The following is a 27,342-nucleotide window of genomic DNA, read 5'->3' on the forward strand; positions in this document are numbered from 1 at the left end:
TGAAAGTTGTGTTCAATCAAAATCTGCATGATCATTTACATATCATGTCCCTCATGTGCTTTATTTTCTACCTGTGGCCCCAGGGTGTGGAGCAGTCCCTTCCAGCACTAGAACTGCACTTCAGTTACATCAGCCGAGCCCGGCAGAGACGGCGATACGTCATGTTGGATGAGAATCCACAGCAGGCCTTGCAGGTAGGAAAAAAACAAAATGGTAATGGCCCGGAAAAGAACACTATCACTGCGATTTTGGCATTAACTTGGCTTTTTTCTCTTTCATCGCAGCATGCAAAAAACTGGTTTGATTACATATATCTAGGCAAATCCCTACAGGCCTTAGAGAGCAATGTAGCCTGGAGTCACACAAATGTGGAACACAGTTTTGAACAACGGCCAGACAAAGGGTTTTGATTAACATAAAATATTCTTGTCAACAGATTCATCAACCCATTGTACTCAGTCACTATTATTTAGCCTTATGAATCATTGAACTTGTTCAATCTCGTCCCATAAAATAAGCTACTGTCATGCTAAATCAGAGAAGGCCCTTTAACACAATATGACCATGGACTTAAATTAATAAATACAACAGAGATGGGTATGTGTGCTGTTTGTTTTGGAGCTTCACAAAAATGACAAAACTGGATTTTTAATCTATGTCTTCAATGCGTACTCATATTATTTAATTTTTTCTATGACCTGAAACAAAATCTTTATAAATGCAAAAACAAAGACATTTCGAAGTCCAATATAAATATACAATTACATTTTTGTCTCAGCTTACCCTTAATTCTAGCAACATGGAGAATTTATTGATGTCTGTTTCTGTGAATAATATTTTGGAGCATATTCCTTTTTTATTATCTCATTAAGTAAGGTAATATATTGGTTATATCTAGGCAAGTTTCAAGGCACTTAAATAAACAAGATTTGCAGAACAGAAACCACCTGTACTCGTCCTAAACGAGTTGGACAGATGAGAATGTATTTGCAAATATCTAGATACTTAAATGAAGAAAACAAACCTCTGCTCTTTTGAAAAAAGAACAAGGATGACTTCATGCCGGCATGTCGCTAGTGGGATTTGTGTATTTATTTTACCCAGTGACCCGGCACATAAGTGTGTCTTATTTATTTATGTTTCCTGCCGCAGGTCTTAGCCGAGGTCCTGTGCCGAATCGCGGGGGAGAATGTGCAGAAGGTCTCGGAGGGGCGGCCGCGGCGTGTGCGTCTGCAGTGCCTGAAGTGTAAACTGGAGTTTCAGCAGCAGGAAGACGAGGACCGGGGGAGGCTTCTCTCTCGACGTACTGGCCACATGGAGGAGGAGGAGGAGGAGGAAGGAGGACGGGACACAGCTGGTAAGCGAGCTACACTTTCGAGAGACCTGGTCTGGTGCTTTCCCCTCCACGTAGCTGATCTGGACTAACCCCAGCTGCCACGCGTCACATACCGGATGGAGAAAGAGGAACGGCCTAGAAAGCACTGGGGAGCAGTAGGTGATAGATGGACAAAGTAGAGATGGTTGTAAAGGAGCTGTTGATGGTGTTTGTCACGTATAATGGGCACTTTCTGATTGTGAGATTGTAATCCAGTTTTCACAGTTGTTTGCCACCAAGGAGCAGACTTTATCCCAGACCATTTCTTCATCTCCCATCGAAGCAAGCAATAACATCAGTCTGTCAGGGCAGTGGTTCTCAATCCTGGTCTTGGAGGACTCCCTACCCTGCAGGTTTTTATTCCAGCCACACTCTAAATTACTTAATTGAATCATTCAATTAAGTCATTTGATTACATTTGACCCTTTAAATTGTGTAACTGATAAAAAGTTGACTCTTTAATAAGAGAATAAGTTCCTTATACAATTTTATACTTAACTTAAAACCTTAAAAAGGCTCTGATTTAGGATTTTTTTTTTTTCTTAACAGTTCAATTAAGTAACTGAAAGCTCGGTTGGAACAAAAAACAGCAGGGTAGGGGGTTGAGAACCACTGCTCTAGTGCTGTGACCAGACCTATAATATCTTGTAACAGGCATGGATTTTATGGCATGTTTGAACAATTCATTTCAGTTACAGCTACTATCTCTGCTTGTTATAAAGATGAATTAATGATTATAAGGCAACATGTCCATTAACAGACCTTTTCAATATTGAATAAAAGGCCAAGTCCACTAGTTACTGATTTTGTTTTTTGGGAGAGTATGTCATCAACTTATATAACCAGCAGAGGGCACTGCTAAAATCACTGTAATGTCAATCGGTTAAGTTGGCTCTCCATAAGGAAGGTAGACTGAATAATAGATGGGGGGCTGTCATGACAGCAAATGATGCTTTGGATACTAGACATTTTATTTTTAATGTTGATAACAACCATGTTAATTATTTTCTTGTAATCCGAACCTAATCAACTAATTCCTATGTTTTGCATTTTCTTGTCATTTCATGTTGTTTATGTATTTTTTACTGTATTTCCTTCCCAGAATTCCATCTTGTTGTATGCTTGGGGAAAGTAACAGTACTGCACAAAACTGTCTGGACTAATACTGAAGTCACACAAGATTAAAAAAACAATAACATAATAACCTTATTACACCATTAAGGAAAAAACCACCCCCTTTAGCTAGTGTTTGTCATAGTTTCTGTATGGAATTCAAATGTAAATCGAGGTATTGCTCAGTGTGATAAAGAAAAGCCCAAAATTATTATACCTGCACTGCAGTATTAGTCTTTGGCTGACTTGGAAGAGGGGATCACTTTTTAACACTTTCAGATTTTAATTAAGAGAGCTCTCTATTTGGAGAATGAGGTGCCTCCATTAAAAGCTTTCTCTGCTTTAGTTCCTCCATTATCCTTAGAAACTAATCTTCTGTGTCCTGAAAAAAAGCAAAGTTTTTAACAATGGCTAGGGCTGAGTGCTTTTAACTCCCTGCTGAGTATTTGGGCTGCAGTAAGGCTTGAAGTTTGAAGGCTTTGAAGTCACCGTGGTATCACTGGCTTTTAGACCAGAAGACCTACCTTTTTACACTCCAGGTGTGTTATCCAGTTAGTGGGTCTATTAGATATCCAATAACAGGGTAAATAGATAATTGCTAAATAAACCCACAGCAAAGTATTATCTTGTCCCCCCTTTCTCCAGCACAGCATTGCATCAAAACCATTGCTTCAGATTTTCTGGAATATAGAGTATTTATTCAGCTGGTGTGCAATCCTCGCACAGCAGTCTTCAAACAAAATATTATGATCAACTGCAAGATCCTAACGGGCTGAGCTGAGTTTGTGAAATATGTGGGGTAGTTTGAAAACACAAGGAAGGCCCAGTTCTCATTCCCAGTACACTGCATGTTTAAGTTATTATTATGGACAAGATATGCCAAAGACACGGTAATCACCTTCTCATAAACACTTAATTTGTTTTTATTATTAAAAATCTCATTTAAAACCCTAACACAGCTCCATACGAATTGTTGCAGCGTTAAATAATACATTAATCTTTTTTCTTTAGCTTGAAATGAAGCCAATGCATGTGTAATTTGGTGATTAATTGACTTCAAGTATAGAAAATCGAACCAATAATATGCGGAACCAAAAAGTGTTACTGATTAGGCGGCCCTCATACTAATTCAGTTGAGACATCTTGAACAGTTAGTTGTAGTTGTTGACCCTGTTGAGGTGGAGTAATGCCTGTTCATATGCACTACCTGTTTTCAGAAAGTGTTTGTGTGTGTCTTCTATGAGCATGAACAGATGTAATATGCATTCTGAAATATTGTTCCAAAAGTATGTTAATTTCAATGATAAGGTCTGAGAATAGGACAAAAAGCAGTTCAGGAAATGGGTTTTCTTTTGGAAATGTTTTTATTTTCTCACTTGACTTCTCTCATTTGATGCAGTGTTGTCTAGACAAACTTATAATGTAACTTTTACTTTCAGTGATTCAGTGTGAGAATAGGATGCAGCAGTTCATATATTAGTCACTTAGTGCCTGTGCTGTAAACAATGCCCATCAAGTTTAACATATACATGCTGGATAATACCATGTTTCTCCTAGACTTAGATTCACTGTGATGCAATTGAATTTGTCTTCCCTAACTTCCAGACTCTAGAATGCTTCCCTTGACAAGAATTAACCTCCTCTTTGGTTTTCATGGTTCTACCCCATCAGTATATTCATATTGAAAGTGAGGTCTATCTTCCCTTGCTATACCTTTTGTTTTCCTATTCCAGACTCTACAGCAAAAGCTCTCGTCTGCCCAGAATGCAGCAGTGACCATGTCGTGCAGATTTCTAGCCAGTCGGATCCATGTACCAGTACGCCCATCCCTTGTCCTCAAGGAAAACATCCCAGCATTCTGCACATCCCCTTTGGTGCCCGTCACACAGGTTCACAGGTCAGTGTGAGCCAACCCCTGTTATTGATCAATCTGGTATTCATGAGACTGTAGAACTATAGACCTAAATAAGTAGAGCACTCTGGAAAACTGGTAGTTGATACAGTTTTTCCTTATCTATGGTAGTTTGGTGTTTTCTAATACTATGATTTAAACTAGGTGTTTTAAAGGTTTTCCTGGAGAGTTGTGCTAAAACTAATTATTTTTCCACCATTATCTTGGTTTTACAAATAATCAATTCTCAGTTCATCCAAGGGCTAATTTCATTATCCCTCACAGATGTATTTATTATTCTGAAGTAAGTCCAGGGTCTGCTGTCAAGACCACCAAGCTTTTGTCTTTGATGATCTATTCCAGACCATTGTTTTTGGCACTTCCATTACATGCGCATTTCACACTCTTCTGTGAGTGGTTTTCAGAAGAGTGTGATGTCTCGGTGCTCAGTCCTGTAGTTTACATCCTAAGTTTACAGCCTGGGTTTTTCATTTATAACAACTAATTCAATAAGTTCTTTATATGTTGTGGGTTTAAGGAATGGGTTGTAAACCTGTAATAAAACACATTGATCCAAAATGTAAACCTAGTTATAACTAACCACCGCATGACAATGTCTTCCATAAGAAGTATATAAAGCAAAATTTAAATTATGTATTGTTGCCATTGCTTAATTGAATATGTATTATCAGAGGTGGAAAGAGTGCTGAAAAATCCTACTCAAGTAGAAGTACTGTTAATTTGGTGAAATTGTACTCAAGTAGAAGTAAACGTACTGGTATAAAAAACTACTCAAGTAAAAGTAAAAAGTAGCTCATTTAGAAAGTACTCGGAGTACAAGTTACATAGTTACTTTGAACAAAGAATTGTCACATGATCCCCAAGCAAACATTACCACTATACACCAATCAGCCATAACATTATGACCACTGAGAGGTGAAGTGAATAACACTCACGTAATCTCGTTATCATGGCACCTGTCAGTGGGTGGGATATATTAGGCAGCAAGTGAACATTTTGTCCTCAAAGTTGATGTGTTAGAAGCAGGAAAAATGGGCAAGCGTAAGGATCTGAGCGACTTTGACAAGGGCCAAATTGTGATGGCTAGACGACTGGGTCAGAGCATCTCCAAAACTGCAGCTCTTGTGGGGTGTTCCCGGTCTGCAGTGGTCAGTACCTATCAAAAGTGGTCCAAGGAAGGAAAAGCGGTGAACCGGGTACAGGGTCATGGGCGGCCAAGGCTCATTGATGCAAGTGGGGAGCGAAGGCTGGCCCGTGTGGTCCAATCCAACAGACAAGCTACTGTAGCTCAAATTGCTGAAAAAGTTAATGCTGGTTCTGATAGAAAGGTGTCAGAACACACACTGCATCGCAGTTTGTTGTGTATGGGGCTGCGTAGCCGCAGACCAGTCAGGGTGCCCATGCTGACCCCTGTCCACTGCCGAAAGCGCCTACAATGGGCACGTGAGCATCAGAACTGGACCACGGAGCAATGGAAGAGGGTGGCCTGGTCTGATGAATCACAAGTTCAAGGTGTTGACTTGGCCTCCAAATTCCCCAGATCTCAATCCAATTGAGCATCTGTAAGTCGCAACTTACAGGACTTAAAGGATCTGCTGCTAACGTTTTGGTGCCAGATACCACAGCACACCTTCAGAGGTCTAGTGGAGTCCATGCCTCGATGGGTCAGAGCTGTTTTGGCGGCAAAAGGGGAACCTACACAATATTAGGCAGGTGGTCATAATGTTATGGCTGATCGGTGTATATATAATATATATACACATACACACACAGACATGTGACAAAATTAAGGAACAACCTGAATAAATGATTAGAGGAACATGATAATGAATGTAGATGCCTCCAAACAGATGTACTGCATGATACAATTAAGCAGTTAACATCCTACCATGCTCTGTGGCATGTACAGTGAGGGAAAAAAGTATTTGATCCCCTGCTGATTTTGTACGTTTGCCCACTGACAAAGAAATGATCAGTCTATAATTTTAATGGTAGGTGTATTTTAACAGTGAGAGACAGAATAACAACAAAACAATCCAGAAAAACGCATTTCAAAAAAGTTATAAATTGATTTGCATGTTAATGAGGGAAATAACTATTTGACCCCTTCGACTTAGTACTTCGTGGCAAAACCCTTGTTGGCAATCACAGAGGTCAGACGTTTCTTGTAGTTGGCCACCAGGTTTGCACACATCTCAGGAGGGATTTTGTCCCACTCCTCTTTGCAGATCCTCTCCAAGTCATTAAGGTTTCGAGGCTGACGTTTGGCAACTTGAACCTTCAGCTCCCTCCACAGATTTTCGATGGGATTAAGGTCTGGAGACTGGCTAGGCCACTTCAGGACCTTAATGTGCTTCTTCTTGAGCCACTCCTTTGTTGCCTTGGCTGTGTGTTTTGGGTCATTGTCATGCTGGATTACCCATCCATGACCCATTTTCAATGCCCTGGCTGAGGGAAGGAGGTTCTCACCCAAGATTTGAAGGTGCATGGCCCCGTCCATCGTCCCTTTGATGCGGTGCAGTTGTCCTGTCCCCTTAGCAGAAAAACCCCCCCAAAGCATAATGTTTCCACCTCCATGTTTGACGGTGGGGATGGTGTTCTTGGGGTCATTCCTCCTCCTCCAAACACGACAAGTTGAGTTGATGCCAAAGAGCTCGATTTTGGTCTCATCTGACCACAACACTCCTCTGAATCATTCAGATGTTCATTGGCAAACTTCAGACGGGCCTGTACATGTGCTTTCTTGAGCAGGGGGACCTTGCGGGCGCTGCAGGATTTCAGTCCTTCACGGCGTAGTGTGTTACCAATTGTTTTCTTGGTGACTATGGTCCCAGCTGCCTTGAGATCATTAACAAGATCCTCCCGTGTAGTTCTGGGCTGATTCCTCACCGTTCTCATGATCATTGAAACTCCACGAGGTGAGATCTTGCATGGAGCCCCAGACCGAGGGAGACTGACAGTTATTTTGTGTTTCTTCCATTTGCGAATAATCGCACCAACTGTTGTCACCTTCTCACCAAGCTGCTTGGCGATGGTCTTGTAGCCCATTCCAGCCTTGTGTAGGTCTACAATCTTGTCCCTGACATCCTTGGACAGCTCTTTGGTCTTGGCCATGGTGGAGAGTTTGGAATCTGATTGATTGATTGCTTCTGTGGACAGGTGTCTTTTATACAGGTAACAAGCTGAAATTAGGGGCACTCCCTTTAAGAGAGACACCTGGGAGCCAGAAATCTTGCTGATTGATAGGGGATCAAATAGTTATTTCCCTCATTAACATGCAAATCAATGTATAACTTTTTTGAAATGCGTTTTTCTGGATTATTTTGTTGTTATTCTGTCTCTCACTGTTAAAATACAACTACCATTAAAATTATAGACTGATAATTTCTTTGTCAGTGGGCAAACGTACAAAATCAGCAGGGGATCAAATACTTTTTTCCCTCATTGTATAAAAGTGCTGAGTAGGCCCAGTTGACCTCGATTTTGGATCAAGATGGCAAGAGGAAAGGATCTAAGTGCCTTTGAAAGAGGGGTCATTATTGGGGCACTATAGGCACTGGTCTACAGAGATGAGTCATCTGAGGTGGGACAGTGCCCTGTCTAAATGCCAAATATATTATATTCGCACCATTGTTGCAGTAAGATTGTGTAACCCATGTATGAATTTAATCTTTGTGTATCACTCCGGAGAGGCCAGCTGCAGTAGTTCTGTGTAGCTGATTTTTAGAAAAACATTTTCATCCAAGGCCATAGAGAGAACAGAAGACAAAGGCTATTATGCTCTGGTGGGGGTGGCATTCTCCTGGCATGGTTTGGGTCCACTTGTCCCCTTAGAATAACTTTGTCATGATTTGCAGTGACCCTTCCCTCTGAGTGATCACCTTTATCCTATGGTGATACAAGAGTCATCATAGGTATGAAAATGATGTGAATCATATGCTATGGCCTTCGCAGTCACTAGATCTCAACCCAATTGAACACCTATGAGAGATTTTGGACCGACGTGTTAGACAGTGCTCTCCACCACCATCGAAACCCCAAATGAGGGAATATCTTTTGGAAGAATGGTGTTCATCCCTCCAGTAGAGTTCAGAGACTCGTACAATCTGTGCCAAGAGCATTGAAGCTGTTCTGGTGGCTCATGGTGCCCAACACCTTACTGAGACACTTTATGTTGGTTTTTCCTTTAATTTGTCACCTGACTTTATGTAGATATATATTTTTATATGAGGTGATTTAAAAGAACGCATATTCAGGGTTTTAGGATTCCTGTGTGGGATTTGGAGATATAGACCGTCCTTCTGTTTTCCCCATTGTAGTCTATGGGCATTCCATTTTGTCATTCGTTTTAGTTTGTCCCCTGTATTTTATAGAAACATCTCTTTCCAAAAACCAAATTGCTATTAAGTACGGGTTTGTAATGTGTGATATTGTCTAATATTTTGTAATCATTGCTGAATGATGTATCCATTGTGATCGTGTGAACGTTTACCATTTCAGAGATCAGTCCTATTTTGAAAACGAGCGCGATGCTGATTGGCCAAAATGGATATATTGCATTTTGATAAAAATCAGGAATGTCAAATGTGGCGTTTTGGAAGAAAAAACAAACAAATAGTTTTTAGCATTGGGATTACAAGACATATAACTCGTTTTAGCTTATTAAACTGTGTATACTACGTGAAAAGGGTACCCTCTAGAAGATATATCCATAAAAATAACTTGAATTATGTGTGGAACTGGCTTTTATCACATTTTGCCATGAAGCTCTTTAAATGTTTGCTCACTAATAGGGGTGTAACGATTCCACAACTTTCAATTTTATTTGTTATTTTTCTTCACACACTTGTCTCCAAATTAATAACCTTTTTTGACAGAAATTGAACAATTATTTTAATGCAATAAACGTGCTTTTCAACACTACACTGCCCTATAATATAACATAATTAGCATTCATGATCAAACAGGTGGCTGATCAAGGCATTGATTCAGAGACCTGTGTTTGCAACGAGATTAAGAAGGAAAATTAGAAACGTGCTGAGCCGGTCAGAGGACAGGCAGACGAGAGGTGCAAATATGCTAAAACAATATTAATGACAATATATGACTTGTAGAAAATCACGTTTCAGGAATCAACACGATTATAACTCTTTCACAATGACTAATGTTTATTACAAATCCCAGATTGTTGGCTATATTGTATTCAGTATATCCTACTGCATAAACTGCAGGTTCTGTGTTTGAAGAAAATGTTTATAACTTATTCAATGTTAGGAGTTCACAGCTGAAGTGCTGTATAGGTATTTCATTCAAATATTTCGTAACATATAAGGAAGCGGGAGAAATTCACACACACAGATATTTAGTGTGTGTTAATAATCAAATCAAATAAATAAATAAATCACGACCACATCTTTACATTTGATGGTAGAAATTAAACGCTTGTTTTGATCGATCGTCGATTTCAATTAAACAATATAAACCCCTACTTACTTACTGCTTACTCCTTACTGCTGGGCTGAAGGACTGACTTCAAACTTTGATGAATGGACTGACCAGCCGTAACATCACAACACACACTATGATTGGCCTGCTAAGTGTTTTGGGCAGGATGCTTGACAATTGAGTGTATTGCTCCTTAATTTATTGGTCTTTTTGTCTGTCTGTCACCCACGTTTATTTTAGTTTTTTCGTGACAGCCTACAAAATTTTTACTCTGTAACGAAAGCCTTTTTAAAAGTAGCAAAGTACAATGCATAACTCAAAACATACTTATGTAAAAGTGAAATTACCAAATTTGAAAAATACTCGAAAAAGTACACGAAAAAGCTACTGAATTGGAGAAGCGAGAGTAGTTGTAATTCGTTACTTTCCACCCCTGTGTATTATATGTTGTTACAATGCATCTCATCCTAGATTATAATGTTACAGATCCCAAACCTTTTTGGTTATACAAATATAAATTTATATTCAGGGCAGAAATATTGGGGGTCTAATGAATACATCATGATCTATATGAGGGACTTTGTCAGCAGAATATGAATATGTCTGAGATGCACCTGAGGTCTCTGAGGCAGAGGGAAAGCCCCTTAGTGACGCTGGCAGAAATCCAGTTCGGCAAAGTAAATCATAGCTCATCTCAATTTTTCTTGCAGGAATCTCCTGTCAGCTGCAGCCCTCGTACTGGCACACCGACAGCAAACCAAGAGCTAGAGGGAGCGGAACAGACGGCCCAGTACGACTCTACGACGGAAAGCTTCTCAACTCCCAAAAATGGGACGTTTTATATTGGAGAGGGCTCAGGGGTAGAAGGACAGAGCTGGGGGGACAACACTGACTCACAGCTGGCCAGTTTCCATACCACCGACGTGGACACCCCGGCAAGCACAGACGTTTCCTTTTCCAGCAGGCTGGCGGTGGAGATCAATTCAAAAGGAGAAGATCTAGCTGGGAGCTATTGCTACAGCACAGCCAAGACACCTCAGACGCAACCGGAGAGCAATGAGGAATCAAGTCTTCGTGAGTTCGGGAGCGATGGGGCTGGAGTGGAAGGTGGTAGGGGGTTAAATTGGACAAAAAAGGAGCTGTTTGGATCTGGCCTTAATCCCTAAAATAATTAGAATCTTAGAATCTTTTGTAACAAACCTGCTACGATTTGCTCTCTGCATTACAAACTTTGTCAAGACATGAGGCGTGAGATTTACCAGTACAAGCAGAAATGGGAGGAGTGGGGAATAAGGAGAGACAACTGCTGACAAAAGCGTGTTCTGTGGTTTCCTGAGTCAGATTTTAAAACTGAAGAGGTAGCTCTTGTAGGTCAATTATCGACATTGTTGCTGTGATGGTAGTCCACCTTTGTCATCCGGTTTTGTTGTTTGTCTCCCCACTTCAAATATAAGAAACGTGATGCAGTGTTTAGGAACCATACAATTTAAAAAAAAAAAATTGGCCTGCTTTTCAATTTCTATTTTGTAACTCATTTATAAACTGATCCGAGGTGTGGCACTGGAAAAACTGAATGCCCTTTTGTATGATGATGCATGATGGTGGAATGCATCTCTAGGGAGTAAGGACAGACTGGGCTTTATAGTCTATAGCAGGAACCCGTGACTCTTTTCTTACCTTTCTGTTCACTTATTTATTTGTTAGTTTTCTCCACATGTTGACTAACATCTTTTATAACGTGCCTAATCTCATATAACTGTTCACTGACACATCTGTAAGAAATATAACGAGGTTCAGTACTACAGTAAAAGAAGGAAAAAATAAATCGACATCTTCAGCCAATACATATGTTTCCAGTTTTGCAGCATAAAAGTGACTTTAAAGTGGTTAAAACCAATTTATTGTAATGACTGCTTGTCTGGCTGAATCTAACACATGGTGTTCATGGATTAAATAGGTCCTTCAGTTCAGAATGATATTGATTTGCAGTATACATACAAAATCTGAATACTCAGAAGGGTGGAATATAGCACTGCACATTTCCATGTATGTGGAGTGAAAGAGCAATGTCTTCTTTCTTAGAATCCACATAGAATTAACCCATAATTTGCTTGCGGTGGTTTAATTTCAACTCAATCTAGAGAGTTCTTCCAAAGAAGCTTTGCTCTGACTAACTCACACCTCCAGGTTTCTTCATACACCCATAATTATATGGCGTGCCAAGGCAATGCCTCTGCTGGTATGCATTCCTAGGGTTTACTTTCCTCTGTATTTAATCACTGCACTTGCTGAAGCAATGAATCTGTTTTCATTTTTGTTTTTTTGCCCCCAGTTGAGTACAACCTGTTCATAGAGGACTTCCAGGCCGTGGACCACCGTCTCAAGCTGTTCTTTGATGTTGATGTGTTTGAGGAGGACTCAGAGGAGCTACAGTTATTCCTGAAGGCAAGAAACCCATTTGACAAAAAGTTATGGATTCTGTGAAAAACACTTACAAACCAGTTTGATGTGTTGTTCTATTAGTATTCATCTTGAACCAAATGGTCTTTGTCTGCTGCTGCTTTAGCTAATGTCAGAGGTTAAGTAACCTTACTTGTCAAGTTTACTGTGAAAAATATTAATTAGTCTAGGTTAAAACAACCTTCAACCCACTCACCTGATGCCCAAAGGCTGCTTTTTGTTTGCTACACACTAAAATGTGTAAATGATGGTGAGGTCAAAGTTTTTATGTAATTTGGCCTATTGGTATTCAGGGCATTTTTTTCCAGTCCTGACATTAATGTGTAACTAAGTAATAAGCCTCATTTAATTATTTTTAACATATTTTTTATATATATATATATATATATATATATATATATATATATATATATATATACACTGTATATAATAGTTTCATTATTATTATTATTATTATTATTATTTATTTATTGGCAGACACCCTTATCCAGGGCGACTTACAAAACAAACGCAATACAAATTGCAAAAATACAGTTCAGTAAAAGGCATCAGACATTACAAATTCAGATTTACATAATACAAAGCAATTCAAAGCATAATACATTTTACAAATTCCAATTTACACAAGTGAATACAATAAATTAGGTCTTACATTCTGGATAGTAAAAGCTAAGTGCGGACAAGATGTTAGGTCATACTCAAGGGCTACGGGAAAGGGAGCAAAGGGGAAATCAAAATAATACGAGTACAAGTAATGCAAGAAGCATGTTAAAATTTAAAGTGTGATCCTACAGGAGATTAAAGGACTAAAATTACAAGTATTGTCTGAAAAGATGTGTAAGTGCCGGAAGGAGGTGCCCAGATGTATTGTTGGTCTCATTGTGAACTGATTCAATAGATGTTGCTTTTGTTTTATTTCTTTCCCGCTGTTCCTCCAATGCGCTGATGAACTCTTCTAAGGATTGTATTTGTGGAAACTGCTCCAATGGAGAATGGTATACATTTTGACATGTAACCCGGTGAATTGAAGTGCAAGAACAAAATCTCTGTGGGATCTCGCAATTTAATGCTTGCCAGATACTTCATCCTAACAAATATGGGGACACCAACCTTAAAGGGACACTTGTGTGTGATGATAGCGCAAAACAACTCACTTTAAATACAGATTTGAATATATTTATGCAGGTGTTTCAGAAGTAGTGATCAATTTGTCGATGCAATGCCAGATTAACAAAACACACACAGTGTTCTCTTCTCTTCTCTAGGTACTATCTTATGTTTGCCTAATTCAACCAGTGTATAAAATCTCACTGACTACATGCCACCAAACATATGCACTCTGGAAAGCTCTCTTTTTCTGAAAGTCTGAAATATATTCTGTTTTGGAAATTCAGACCTAATTTGTATATATAATGTATTGTATGTCAAATAGTTTGAGAGATTTAATTCAGGAAGCTTTTATGTGGATGTAATTGAGCTTTTACAATGCAATTTCAAAACAATAGAAGAAACATTCCCCTTCATACAAACAATAGCCAGCTGTTGATGATTGAAAATTGAAGAAACAAATTCTTTAGACCTTGGTAATCCCTTAATTACAGTGTATATGTCTAGCATTGGAAAATGCTATATCGTTGATATGTATATTTCGTTAGTTTCTTCTGCTGCCACAGACAAAATCGAATGCCATTTATTCTTTAATGTGATTGAAAAAGTATATTCTCTTGTTATCTCAGCTCTCACGTCTAAGCCAGTTTTATTTCTTTGTTCACGTTTCAGATGTCAACAGTAAAGTTCGGAGACCCTGGAGAGTTTCCTTCACTCTTGGTGGTGTCAGACCAGTGGCTTTACATTTTGGAAATCACCTCAGAAACACAGTAAGAATTGACATTGTTCTACATTGGAATTCACTGTTCCTTCCAAGCTGGGCATGTATAACAAAACACTTTTCTTCAGCATCAGTTTTACACGCCAAAGATTGACCTGAAATATGGACTTAAAAATGATTGTGGTTTTTGTGCTTATTTTTCAATTCCTTTAACTTTAGGTTCTTAACAGTAGGGGTATTTGTATACCAAGGGAGTTGCATGACAGTACAGGTTTGCAGGTCTGGTTGTGTAATTATTAGCCATGCGATGCAGTTTATGTTGTAGTTAACCACAGCAACAGCCCAGACTATGTCGGATTTGCGACTGATGTGGGTTATTAATTTCAGGCCGACTCCCTCAGTAATGAAGGAACATGTTCTGTTTCTGATTATATCATCTTGGCTCACACAGTATCAGACTGTTTTTGTGCGGTATATTGTAATTTTAAGTTTCACCTTAATTTCTAATTTCATATCTTATTCTCACGAAACAGAGGACATAAAGCCCATATCTTGGTCTTCTTTGAATTGGGTTCAGATTGACTAACACGAGTTGTGCACGCTATTTAACTTGCTGTTCAGTCCAGTTCATCTGAATCATCTTCATTCAGAGACCAAAAAAAAAAACATCCCAACTTAGCAGCTTAAAACTTGACGTTATGGTCACAGTGTATGTAACTTGAGAAAAAAAATTAATCCTTTAGTAAACAAAACCTTGGTAGTTTAAACTGCAGCTTATTAGGGTTTAGACTTTTTAAACAGTCTTATAGCGTATTTCTCAAGACCTTAAATAAATATATATATATATATATTTTTTCACATTTGTTTATTTCTTCTTTCCTTAATTTTTAAACAGGCTCACGTCAAGAAAAATAACTTCCTAGGTATTTTGTATAAACCCCACTACCCAAGGGTTTGAGACAACTTACAAATAAAATAATATAGCTGTTCAGAATCAATTTAATTGACTTTTTAGAGCCTAGTTTGAGGACCACTGATCTACGGTGGCTGGTGTGTTATGTTACCCGTGTCTCTCTCCCTACAGAGGGCAGCCGTCTGATTGGCTGAGGAAGCGAGAGAGCCATCAGGTGTCTGATCTGGGTTACCTGGAGGTGGGCCTGGGCTCCCAAAGCATTCACATGGAGTTTGAAGAAGGTGGAAGTGCCTACACCCTGCTCATTCGGGACAGCACTCGTTGCGAACACGTCTTCAGTCTTCTCACAGGCAGGTCTCGCCTCCATTCAAGCACACTGGCTCGGCTTCAAAAGACTTGCTTGACTTGCTTTCTCCTTTTTTTTTTTTTAGATGCAACAGTATCTCATTCCAACTATATTCACTTGTGGTTTCCGCTCGGAAGTTTTGAAGCATGAAAGCCTTTTTTTCATCCTTGCCCTAAATACAAGAAGTGTACAAAAATATCACCTTCCAGTCTGATCTGCTCCAAATCAACAACTTACAAAGCTCCTTCATGAAATAATCCTTAAAGATACCTAAAATAATGCAAGTTTCAACATATTTGTTAGCTGACTAGAGTTTTTCTTTTAACTTGAAGGCTGTTCTGAACTCAAACACAAAATGTCTCTAGTGTACATCGTATTATAAAATAAAATTATATTCACATCTATACGGCTTAAGGGCAGTTGTTTGAAGTCCGTATAATACAATTTATTAGACTTGCAACATTTATTGAAAAACTGCAGTTTATTAGTTATTCCCGCTGCTAATTTTCAATTAAGCTGTCATGGTTATTGGAGAGTATATGAGGATATGATGACAGTCCATCTGGTTTTACAGAAAATGTTGTCTGTTTTTGTTTTCTTTGAAACGTAAGTTTTACAATGAAAAAGCAATTCTAAAATTGAGCCCATGCATATCACAAATGTTGGAATTAATTTCTTGCAACAGCAGTTTCAGTCAATCGGCTTTATTTTCGAACCAATTCACACGGAGACCCTGCGTCTGGTTCGGACCACAAGGCATATTGATTCCCTGGTTACAGAAGGCAGTCCCCTCTCTTCCATTAGGAGCAAGCAGTGATACAGTTGCCCAGTTTTGTATAATATTGAAGGTCTGGGAAGGTTTCACAACTTGCTTACGTCTTCTACTGGAGCCATTTATCTAGTCCCAAAATATAGAAGTTGCTTAATACCTGGTTTCAAGGTCTTGTTCCCACTGAATTCAGTGGGATCTCAGTTAAACTTGGCAGTAACAAATACTCACAAGATAGTGAACAATAGGATAGTATTCTCCTTGCACGTAAGCATAATTAATCTCACAAACAGAAAGAAAAGCAATGATTAAATGTATTCAGAAAGCATTTATCATATTATAAGCAATGGTATATGCCGATCAGCCATAACATTTTGACCACTGACAGGTGAAGTGAATAACACTGATAATCTCATTATCATGGCACCTGTCAGTGGGTGGGATATATTAGGTAGCAAGTGAACATTTTGTCCTCAAAGTTGATGTGTTAGAAGCAGGAAAAATGGGCAAGTGTAAGGATCTGAGCGACTCTGACAAGGGCCACATTGTGATGGCTAGACGACTGGGTCAGAGCATCTCCAAAACTGCAGCTCTTGTGGGGTGTTCCCGGTCTGCAGTGGTCAGTACCTATCAAAAGTGGTCCAAGGAAGGAAAAGCGCTGAACCGGCAACAGGGTCATGGGCAGCCAAGGCTCATTGATGCACGTGGGGATCGAAGGCTGGCCCGTGTGGTCCGTGTGCTCTGTTAAAGTGCACAGCACGGCACGGCACTGGACGAGTTTATTCAGTTTATGATTTATTTTGTTTCACGTTGTATGTTGTTATTTAGGTATTATATGAAGTATTTTATTGTTAAGATCACAGAACCAGCTAGGATGCACAGGAACTATTTGTAATTTACATGGATTTATCTTAAATTTGGATAGGATAACGTATTACTGCAAATGCAAACTATTGATAATGCTTTTCGTTATACTATGCCTGTGTTGCTGTTTTGCTTATTATGCTTTCATAAAAATATGTAATTATTAAATCGTATTTATTATCATTTTTATTAAAATGCGTATTTTCTACTCACGTCAAGTATCATTCTATTAAGGCTGCACACATATAAAAAATAAAAATCTTACCTCGAGAGTTTTTTAGATTTGAAGTTCAGTCCTTTAGAGCAGACCATACATTGTCCCGTGGTGGACACATTTTGCACTTTGTTCCATTTTCTTTCTTTGAAAGTGAACAATTGCCTGTACTTCAATGAGTTAAATCCCTGTTAACACAATGTTGCCACAATGTTGTAGAAACCTAATTTATGTTGGCACAACGTGGTACAACTACAACTGTTTGTTTCTTCCATTCTGCTGCCTGTGGCGCCGAATCAGCCGCTCTTTGGCCAGAGATGTGTAAATATAAACAATGTAGGAAAAATACTACCTGGGGGTCTCTTCAGATTCACGCAATTTCCTTACACTTGTACACTTTCATGTAAATGATCTAGAAGTAATCAGTAATCTCTTTCTCTTTTAAAAAAATATCAGTAATCAGAATACTCGTCTGGCACGAGTAACTGTAACCGGAATACTGGTATCAAAATTCTGTAATCTGATTACGTAACGCCGCTACTTGTTTTCCGTTACTCCCCAACCCTGTAGACACCACAGCACACCTTCAGAGGTCTAGTTGGAGTCCATGCCTCAACAGGTCAGGGCTGTTTTGGCGGCAAAAGGGGGACCTACACAATATTAGGCAGGTGGTCATAGTGTTATGGCTGATCGGTGTATATATGAATGATCATTGCTTTTCTTCAATATTAACCCTTCAACAAGCATTAAGAGATTTCTCCTGTTCCTCATCATTATCTTAATAGTAATCATGTCTTTGTGATTTACAATTAAAAACCTATAGTTTTACAAAGTGTATATTTCTGTCCTTAATAATAGCTGCTTTTCATTTGTCATGGATGTCATTTTGGTCTGCTGTCAGAAGTTCAGCCATAGCCCTCGAAATCCATTACACCTTTGAAGTGGCGAGATGAAAAGCAGGGCCTATGCTCCTGAGATTACTGTGCTCTGCTCTGTAGGAATGTGTCCTGCTTGCCCGGGTGCTGATAGGAAATTTCACTGCATGATGTCATTGCCAGGCAGTTTTAATCTATAAAACCAAAACAAAGGAGTTGTCTTTCTGGCACAGGCATTTACACGCAGCTTGTATGGTCAGTGAGTAAAGATAACATGTCAAATACAGTATAACCATTCAAGACATTTCGATCAGTTACAATTCTTTTTGTATCGGTGTATTTGGATGTCCGGTTTTGTCAGAAAGATGTTTATTATTATTACCATTATTTATTTATTAGCAGACACCCTTATCCAATTTATGTTAATGTTTATTGTGTTTATAATAGCAGCAGTGCCTAAATGTTAAAACAATACACTTCCTCAGGCTGAGATGATTATGAATTTGAAAATGTTTGCAGAGCCCTTTGCATTACGATTAAGTATTCTGCTTTTTGAATGGTACCTCCTGAACCCAAACAGTTAAGTATTTTCGCAGAGACGTTCTGCCGTGGTGTGTGGAGCTTTGGCACTCTGCAGTTAACTCTGCCCCCTAGGAAATTAAAGCAATTTATTACGTGAAAAGCAGTGTATTTACCAAGGTTTGTGTTGCGATAAAACAGCTGTTATAATATTTGTCTGTGAGAAGCACCAAAGGATAACTTTACCATAACAAAACAATTATTCAGACCAAACCAGCTTTACACGACACGTAACAGATGTTGCTCAATATTATACACACTGGCAGGAAAGAAGGATTTACATTAGAATGGCTGTAGGTGCTGGTTTTACACCATATTATGTTTGTGTGTTGTTGTTTTTGTTTTACTTCTGTGGTTTATATACTTTTTATGGTTTGGTCAAAGTCTTCAGCTGGGAGAAAACGCAGAATGTCAGTGCCAATAGTTGGACAGGACGTTAACAGCTGACTCTATTCAACGTGTATAACAGTACAGAAGAGCACAAGAAAGGTCACCCGGCTGTAAGGAGCTCATTGATCCAACAACTTTGACAAGACTTTAATGCCTCCAGGACTCAGCCTACACAACATGACTTGGCAGTTTGTTCCATACACCCACACACACACACCTCCCGGTCCCCTTCATAGTGAATTGTGATGCAGCAGTGATTTGTCCTTGTTTGTGTGTTGCTTCAGTTCACGCCACGTTACCAGAAAATAAAAACGAAAAAACTTGGTTTTGCTGAGCAGGAAATAACTAAGAAAAGCAGTACTGGTATGAAGTTTCCTTTAATTGCAGATGCAGGGACGTTGAATAAGAATAAGAGCGAATAAAGAGAGATTTTTATCCAAGAGCTGAATTCCTCAAAGGTAACCACACACTCGGTGTGCTCTTGTTACCTGATCCTGGTATGTACCTCGAGGGAAGTAACTTACCTTCTGTGCAAACAAAGACCAGTTTCTGTTTTCAGTGTCTGTCTGCGACTGCAGCGTCTGTCAATCAGGTACTATAGGCACCATTACAGCAAAAGTAACCAGCCTCCATGTGATTCAGATATAATCCCCCAGACTGCAGAGTCCTTGCCATGTTTTTACTTCAAATTAAGTTGACTTAGTACATTTCATAATATGCTTGTCTCCCACCCACCATCTTAAGTACAAAATTCTGGAAGGGAATATTAATATTTCTCCCAAAACCTGCCTTGGTCCAAATACGCAATTTTAAAATAAACTGAATTACAGCTTTCTCCTTGCAGTTTTATGGATCTCGCACAACGGGGAATATATTACATAAATACAGAGAAGTCCCAGTCCCTCCGAGATACCGATATACACGGAATGTGTTGTGGCTATAGTAATGGAGTGACTCCTGATTTCCATAGAGATTACTCCTCAGTGTGGCTATACAACTCCTTTAACCTTGTGTTCCCATTTTTGCTCGTTCTAGGTGGGAATGTTTAGTTTTGTTTGGTTCCAAAAACACTTTGGTTTAGTAGAGAAATAATCTGGGCAGGTTTGCAATGAAAAGAATGAAAAGGGCTTTGCAGACTATACTGAAGTTAAGAACTCGTCAAATTAATTCAGGAGATAAGAGGTTAACGGCTTTTCCTATAGCTGTTCATTTACGTGAACCCTCTGTGTGATATTTAGTGCAAAGGGATCAGTTTCATAGGCTGAGAAAACAGAAGAAATGAAAGAATGAGATCATCCTAATGTATGGATGTGTTTGTTCTTCTTTGGTCCTTTTGTAGTTTGACCAAAGGAACTTTTTTTACATTATTTTCTTGTCATGATGGGGGTGGTGTTGGTTCAAAACTGATCAACGTTTAAAGGCACCGTTGCAAGTCAATGAAAATGTCATCTCTGGGAAGCGGATTTGCCAGCATCCTTTTCTCGGTCACATCTAGGCAAGATTTAGACTAGACGTCAGTTGTTTTGTCAGTAATCTAACTCAGCCAAGGACTTCTATTTCTCCCTTTCTTTGTATACTGTGCCACAAAGTGGAAATAGAAATCCTGCAACTAAACCTTCATATTGGATCCAAGTTAATATCATGTTCATATCAAAAAATGAAAATAAAGTTTAAAAGTATTCTTCGTTACCTGCTCTGCATTTGCATGTTATTCTTACATATTTGCTTTCAGATCATTTGAATGTTCTGTCATTCATATGTCACTGGTTGTTAATCAGCCACAACATCGCGACCAAAATAACTTTTCAACTCCAGATCTTGTGCTTGGAGAATTTCTCCAGTTTCCCTCACAATCGCCTGTATTGTTGAAATGAAAAGGCCAGGGGAGAGGTGGGGTTGGGGATTGGTTCAATGAATAGCAAAGGCATTTCGAATACACGCTGTGATTTTCATAAAAACCCATTCCCCCAACAGAGGTCCAGTGGTGAGCTTTTCCGCTGCATTCGTATTAACTTTGAAATACTTCCCTGCCCTGAAGATGTGATTACTAACCTGCAGTGATACAGTATTAACCAAGCCCTGATGCACAAAATATAATTGGTAAATCACTACCACCTTTTTAAGGTGTAGTATAGTTCTTTCCCAAGCATTTTTCTGTAAGTGAATATGTACTCCTATTGTTCTGTATAAACAATATTATAACTAGCATTTTTAATGTATATTTTAGCATAACTGAAAATAAAAACAAAAACTTGCCTAGGGATGCTAAGGTTATAGCTTTTGAACCTTAGCATAACGATTCATATTGTTGGAGGTCAAATTAGAGGCATAAACTGGGCAAGACCTTAAGGACAGGAAAGCACATTTCAGGAAATTAGGAGGAATGGGTGGGTCAGTCTAAGGGTCTGACTAAGTCTGACTGGGTCTAAATGTCAATGAGAAGACGTGACATTTCCCCTGAAGAAGCTGGATTTGTATCTAATCAGCTTCCTGGTTTTAACTTAAGACAATGTGAATATGTACAGTATTTTATATTATTGTTAGGTTACTTTGAATTACTTATTTTTATTGTTAAAGTCTATATTTTTTATACCTTCCACTTTGATGAAACCAGAATATAAAACAATGTAGATGGTCTCAGTTTCCACTAAATATGCAGTGTGGTAAATAATGTTTTCCAGATCATTGGGTAGATGATTTTTGGAAAACTATTTCTGTGGTGAGTGAGAGTGTATTCATCATTATCAGGCATGCTGAAAAGCCCACTCCAGAGACTTGCGTTTTGTGGTTTTAAGTTGTTTTTTAATGAACTGCCTTCAGAAACCACTTCAGAGGCACTAAATTTGTGTTTGGTAACTCCCACAGAAATCGTCCGCAAACTTGCTCCAAAGTCGGACAGCAAACTGAAATCAATATCCACCATCAGACTTGATCCACAACATCACCTCTGGTAAGTATTCTCATTCACGAATTGTGAAACTATGGTGATCTTGCAGTTTAATTAAAAGTAATTTAAAAAGTCTTTTAAACAGCAATTTTATTATCTTTTTTTTGTTTAGTTTTGGTACTGACTGATGAATTTGAAAGTAATCTAAATTGTTGTAAAACTTTGCTGTTATTTATTTTTTTCTTAACTCTTTTCTTGATAAATGATGTCTTCCTACTAGTAAACTGACACATTTCAATTATTTATTTACTCATCCATATATTGAATAAAACATATTGGTAATAAAGGGATGCATGACTAAATAAATGTCTGTCGCTGCTGCTGCTTAATCAATGTGCCAGTGTGCATTAATAGAATGAGTAATTGAGATGATTAAAGGAATCGGGAGATTATTAATCATTAAGTGGTTTAATTAAGCAGACTGCATGACCACCTTGACCACCATATGGAAGGAATAAAGTGCTAAGAAAGCTGGTTGAGTAAAACACAGGGCCCTATTCATAGCAAACTGTGCTGCTGCTCATTAGACACTATTTTTTTTTATGAGTGAAACAGATGCGGTGTTTGTCTGAGAAGCATGCGATCGTTTAGAAATGTATATATTATTTCAAAGTATTATTATAATAATCATAATCACAAGAATAATAATAGCTTAATTGTTAGATCATGAAATGCAGCAGCACAATCCTTTCTTTCTGAAGTTTATGATTGTAAATGTTTTAATTTCATTGTAATATTTTAGAGACAAAGTAATGTAAATATTTTTACTATTATACAATACCATTGATGTTGGCACCGAGCTTCTTCCCTGATGTTTTACTTTGTGGTAAAGTTTTTTCTTCCTGTGATTAGAAACAACAAAACAAAACAAAAACGAACTTATGGTTGGATTAAGCAAGACTTTGACTCACCCGCTAATAGCAAAGTATAAATGTTTAATTGATAGTGGTTATATTTTTGAATAGAAGGACAAAAAAATGAAATCCACCATTGAGTAGAAATCTGTAGTTGGCTCTTAGCTGGGGGGTCAACGTTTTGTTTCCATAAGCCCCTCGGACTAAATTTCTTAAAAGTCTGATAACGGGGTCCTTGTGTAGGTAAATGCCAGAGCCTCCTTATGTAAACACACTCGGCTTACATTAGGGAAACAAATACTCAGTGTAGACATTTATATATATATATATATATATATATATATATATATATATATACTAGTTAAGAGGTTTCAACTACTATTCAAGGTTTTTGTTTTTTAACTCAATAAAAGGGCGATTGGGGAAAAAAAAAATCAGCTCAGTAAGAGACACATTGTAAAAATAGTTAAGCCTGCCTAATAATTCTGCACAATTTTTACATGATGATAACAAGTAACACTCAAAACCAATAATGAGCAGGATTGCATCTTTCAGGACCTTTAACACATTTGCTGCTTGCTTAAAATAACTCGATGCCTTCAGGCTCATAGCTATCAAATAAAACAACCTGCTTAATCCTCCTCTGTGCTCATTATTTCTGTTTATAAAGTTCTTCGTTCTAAATGAATACATAACTAGATGCACAATATCCATTTTAAACAATTATGCTTATCCTTCATTAATTTAATTACCCAACATGCCTCTTGGCACATAGTGCAGTGACACAATTATAAAATTAGAAACTTGTCTTTCGCAATTTCCTCTACAGTGCACCAAGATGGTCTCATCAGTGGTTATGTCTAGGAAATGAAGTCATCATCCCTCTGTGTTTGATTTACAGGCCTCTGATTGGAGAGAACGCTGATATGGACGGCTCTGAAGACTACCAACTTAAATTCTTCTATCTCTTGGCATTTTTACTACAAGGTATGTTATCATGAGGACGAAAGAGGACCATATGTGGCCAGCTTTGTATATTTAACAGAAACCTAACATGGGGTAATATGTAGAATATAAAAACATATATCTGCCAAAAATATATATCTATTGTAGTCACTATACACATATGTGGAAACACAAGAATGATGATTTGCATGGACCAGAATACTGTTAGATAAAGGAAAGTAAGACAGACGTGTAATTAATTTGAAAGTATTTCTTACAGTGCGTAGTTGATCATGTCTAATCTTTCAGGTAAACCTTTAGATTTTATATTAATTTAAATACAAAAATCTAATAAAACCTAATAAGATTCAAGACTCTTCCAATAATGACAATGCAAGACGTGGCTTTAATTTCTTAGTCCCTGTTCTCCCTGATGTTAAGCAAGAGCTGTGTGCTCAGATGTTCATCCTTCCCTGTTCACATCCTGCTGCTTTAGTGAATGTAAGCAAACCTAAACCCAAACCCGCAAAGTCTCTTAAAGAAAAAAACACGCCGTGCCAAGCCAGCCAGCTCCACAGCTCCCTGATGCTGCGATAAATGAATCCAAATGTGCAAAATGCCTTGAGACCCCAGTGCTTGGCCTGAAAGATTAAAAGAAAGAAAAAACTAAAACAAATAACACTGTATTCAATGTTGGACCACGGTGTCAAACCTGATTAAAATAGTCAGGGGAACTACATTCTGAAATTAGACCACTAAATATCTGTAATATTATAGTACGAATCTGATTATTTAAGCACTGTTCTGCGGTAGAACTTCAAAGCGCCTCTCCATAGCTTTGATACCAGTAGTTGAAAGCGAAAGAAGGTCTTGTAAATCTGTTGTGTTTTTAGGTGAGAATATGACCCCGGTAACTGTGTTGGTCACTCGGGACACACTATACCTGCTCAACGAAGACCACCAATGGAGCAAGAGTGTCCCCAGCCAGACATCCAATGGGAATACAGAGTCCTTTGACAGGAGGGTTCAAGTGCAGGAGACCCAGCCAATAAGCTGCGTCAGCTCCGTCCATCTGTTCTCGGCAGCACCACGCCGAGTGAACATAAAACTTTACGACGAGGTGAGAGCAGCAAAGCAGACGCCGCAGATGGGCATTCTTTAGATTCTCCTGTCGCGCAGGGAAAGTCAAAGTTAATGTGGCGCAAGTGTGGACACTGTAACTACAAATGAAATCCCTTTGCTGGTCACTGTTTAGAAACCCAATAATATCTTTCTGCTTTCCTAGATCGCCAAGGATGAGAAGACATGGCAGCTGCAGACAGACAGCCCCGATCTACTGACCGGGCTGGTGGATTGGATCCGGACGCAGTGGGAGGCCATGTTTGGAGTCAAACTGACCACTTGCCTCCAGGAAACAGGCTCCTGAGACAAATCTAGTCTTTTTGTTGACGTTAAATCCCTTTTTTTGTCTCTGATGTAATGCGGCAGGAGTGGGATAGTGTCCGCAAAGTCCCTTTTCTCAAAAGCACTGAAATTTAATTGTCCTGTTTGTTTGTTTTTTAGTTCATGCTCAGTGGACGCTCTGGACATAAGATACAACAGGAGCTGGTTTTTAAATCTGCTTTATGCACTTCTTCAGACCTACAGAAACAAGGTCAATTTTAACATTTTGGAAGCAGTAGATGTTAAATTATTTTGTGAGAAAGGGAAATTGTGGATCCCAGTGGAATAACCACTAACCAAGCAGTGAATCCTTCAGAAACTGCACTAAACTGTGACTTCGGGGGCCACGTAACCGTGCACTGTCTCTTCATCTTTTAAAAATGGCACTTTTTGAATTCTATTCTTTGGTTAATGTTTTTTATGATTGTTTTTTTTTTTTTTTTTTTTTTTAATCCACAGGATTTTATATGAATACTACCTGATAATGAAAAGCTAGTGCTATCCAATAAAGGAGACATCTGTTTCAAGGATTAGAAATTGCTAATGGTGCCGTCCCAGTATCAGTTACACGTGTAAAGATCAATCATGGAGACGATACCTCACAAGAAAGAGAATGAAAGCCATCGTTGTTGTTGCACTTTTTTCAGTTCACGTTCAGCATTGGAATTGATTTGTAGAGTATACATATATAATTATATGTTCATGAAATGTCACTTTATGCTCTATTTGTATTAAGTTGTGATTTTTTTTTTATGTTGCTATGTGAATAAAAAGTTCTCCATTGAGCACCTGTTGTGTCATTTATTTAGACATCATCTTATTTGACTATCAATAAACACTGATTTTGAAAATGGAATTCCACAGATATACACTCACCTAAAGGATTATTAGGTACACCTGTTCAATTTCTCATTAATGCAATTATCTAACCAACCAATCACATGGCAGTTGCTTCAATGCATTTAGGGGTGTGGTCCTGGTCAAGACAATCTCCTGAACTCCAAACTGAATGTCTGAATGGGAAAGAAAGGTGATTTAAGCAATTTTGAGCGTGGCATGGTTATTGGTGCCAGACGGGGCCCGTCTGAGTATTTCACAATCTGCTCAGTTACTGGGCTTTTCACGCACAACCATTTCTAGGGTTTACAAAGAATGGTGTGAAAAGGGAAAAACATCCAGTATGCGGCAGTCCTGTGGGCGAAAATGCCTTGTTGATGCTAGAGGTCAGAGGAGAATGGGCCGACTGATTCAAGCTGATAGAAGAGCAACTTTGACTGAAATAACCACTCGTTACAACCGAGGTAAGCAGCAAAGCATTTGTGAAGCCACAACACGTACAACCTTGAGGCGGATGGGCTACAACAGCAGAAGACCCCACTGGGTACCACTCATCTCCACTACAAATAGGAAAAAGAGGCTACAATTTGCACAAGCTCACCAAAATTGGACAGTTGGAGACTGGAAAAATGTTGCCTGGTCTGATGAGTCTCGATTTCTGTTGAGACATTCAGATGGTAGAGTCAGAATTTGGCGTAAACAGAATGAGAACATGGATCCATCATGCCTTGTTACCACTGTGCAGGCTGGTGGTGGTGGTGGTGTAATGGTGTGGGGGATGTTTTCTTGGCACACTTTAGGCCCCTTAGTGCCAATTGGGCATCGTTTAAATGCCACGGCCTACCTGAGCATTGTTTCTGACCATGTCCATCCCTTTATGACCACCATGTACCCATCCTCTGATGGCTACTTCCAGCAGGATAATGCACCATGTCACAAAGGTCGAATCATTTCAAATTGGTTTCTTGAACATGACAATGAGTTCACTGTACTAAACTGGCCCCCACAGTCACCAGATCTCAACCCAATAGAGCATCTTTGGGATGTGGTGGAACGGGAGCTTCGTGCCCTGGATGTGCATCCCACAAATCTCCATCAACTGCAAGATGCTATCCTATCAATATGGGCCAACATTTCTAAAGAATGCTTTCAGCACCTTGTTGAATCAATGCCACGTAGAATTAAGGCAGTTCTGAAGGCGAAAGGGGGTCAAACACAGTATTAGTATGGTGT

General features: G+C 38.8%; 1 protein-coding gene across 1 annotated transcript in view; it reads left to right on the forward strand.

The window, feature by feature from the left end:
* The window catches only part of stk11ip (serine/threonine kinase 11 interacting protein), a 34,789-nt gene extending 8,732 nt beyond the window's left edge, over window positions 1-26,057 (forward strand). Inside the window, exons 16-26 of the mRNA XM_066687572.1 lie at window positions 84-194; window positions 1,153-1,357; window positions 4,222-4,385; window positions 10,556-10,919; window positions 12,178-12,290; window positions 14,085-14,182; window positions 15,218-15,396; window positions 21,949-22,033; window positions 23,786-23,871; window positions 24,723-24,949; window positions 25,115-26,057. Of these exons, the coding sequence (XP_066543669.1) occupies window positions 84-194; window positions 1,153-1,357; window positions 4,222-4,385; window positions 10,556-10,919; window positions 12,178-12,290; window positions 14,085-14,182; window positions 15,218-15,396; window positions 21,949-22,033; window positions 23,786-23,871; window positions 24,723-24,949; window positions 25,115-25,255 (1,773 nt within the window). The 3' untranslated portion in view covers window positions 25,256-26,057. The remainder of the gene's footprint in view (window positions 1-83; window positions 195-1,152; window positions 1,358-4,221; window positions 4,386-10,555; window positions 10,920-12,177; window positions 12,291-14,084; window positions 14,183-15,217; window positions 15,397-21,948; window positions 22,034-23,785; window positions 23,872-24,722; window positions 24,950-25,114) is intronic.
* The last annotated feature ends 1,285 nt before the right edge of the window (window positions 26,058-27,342 follow it).

The sequence above is a fragment of the Amia ocellicauda genome, chromosome 16 (assembly GCF_036373705.1).
Source record: "Amia ocellicauda isolate fAmiCal2 chromosome 16, fAmiCal2.hap1, whole genome shotgun sequence".
NCBI classification, from domain to species: Eukaryota; Metazoa; Chordata; class Actinopteri; order Amiiformes; family Amiidae; genus Amia; species Amia ocellicauda.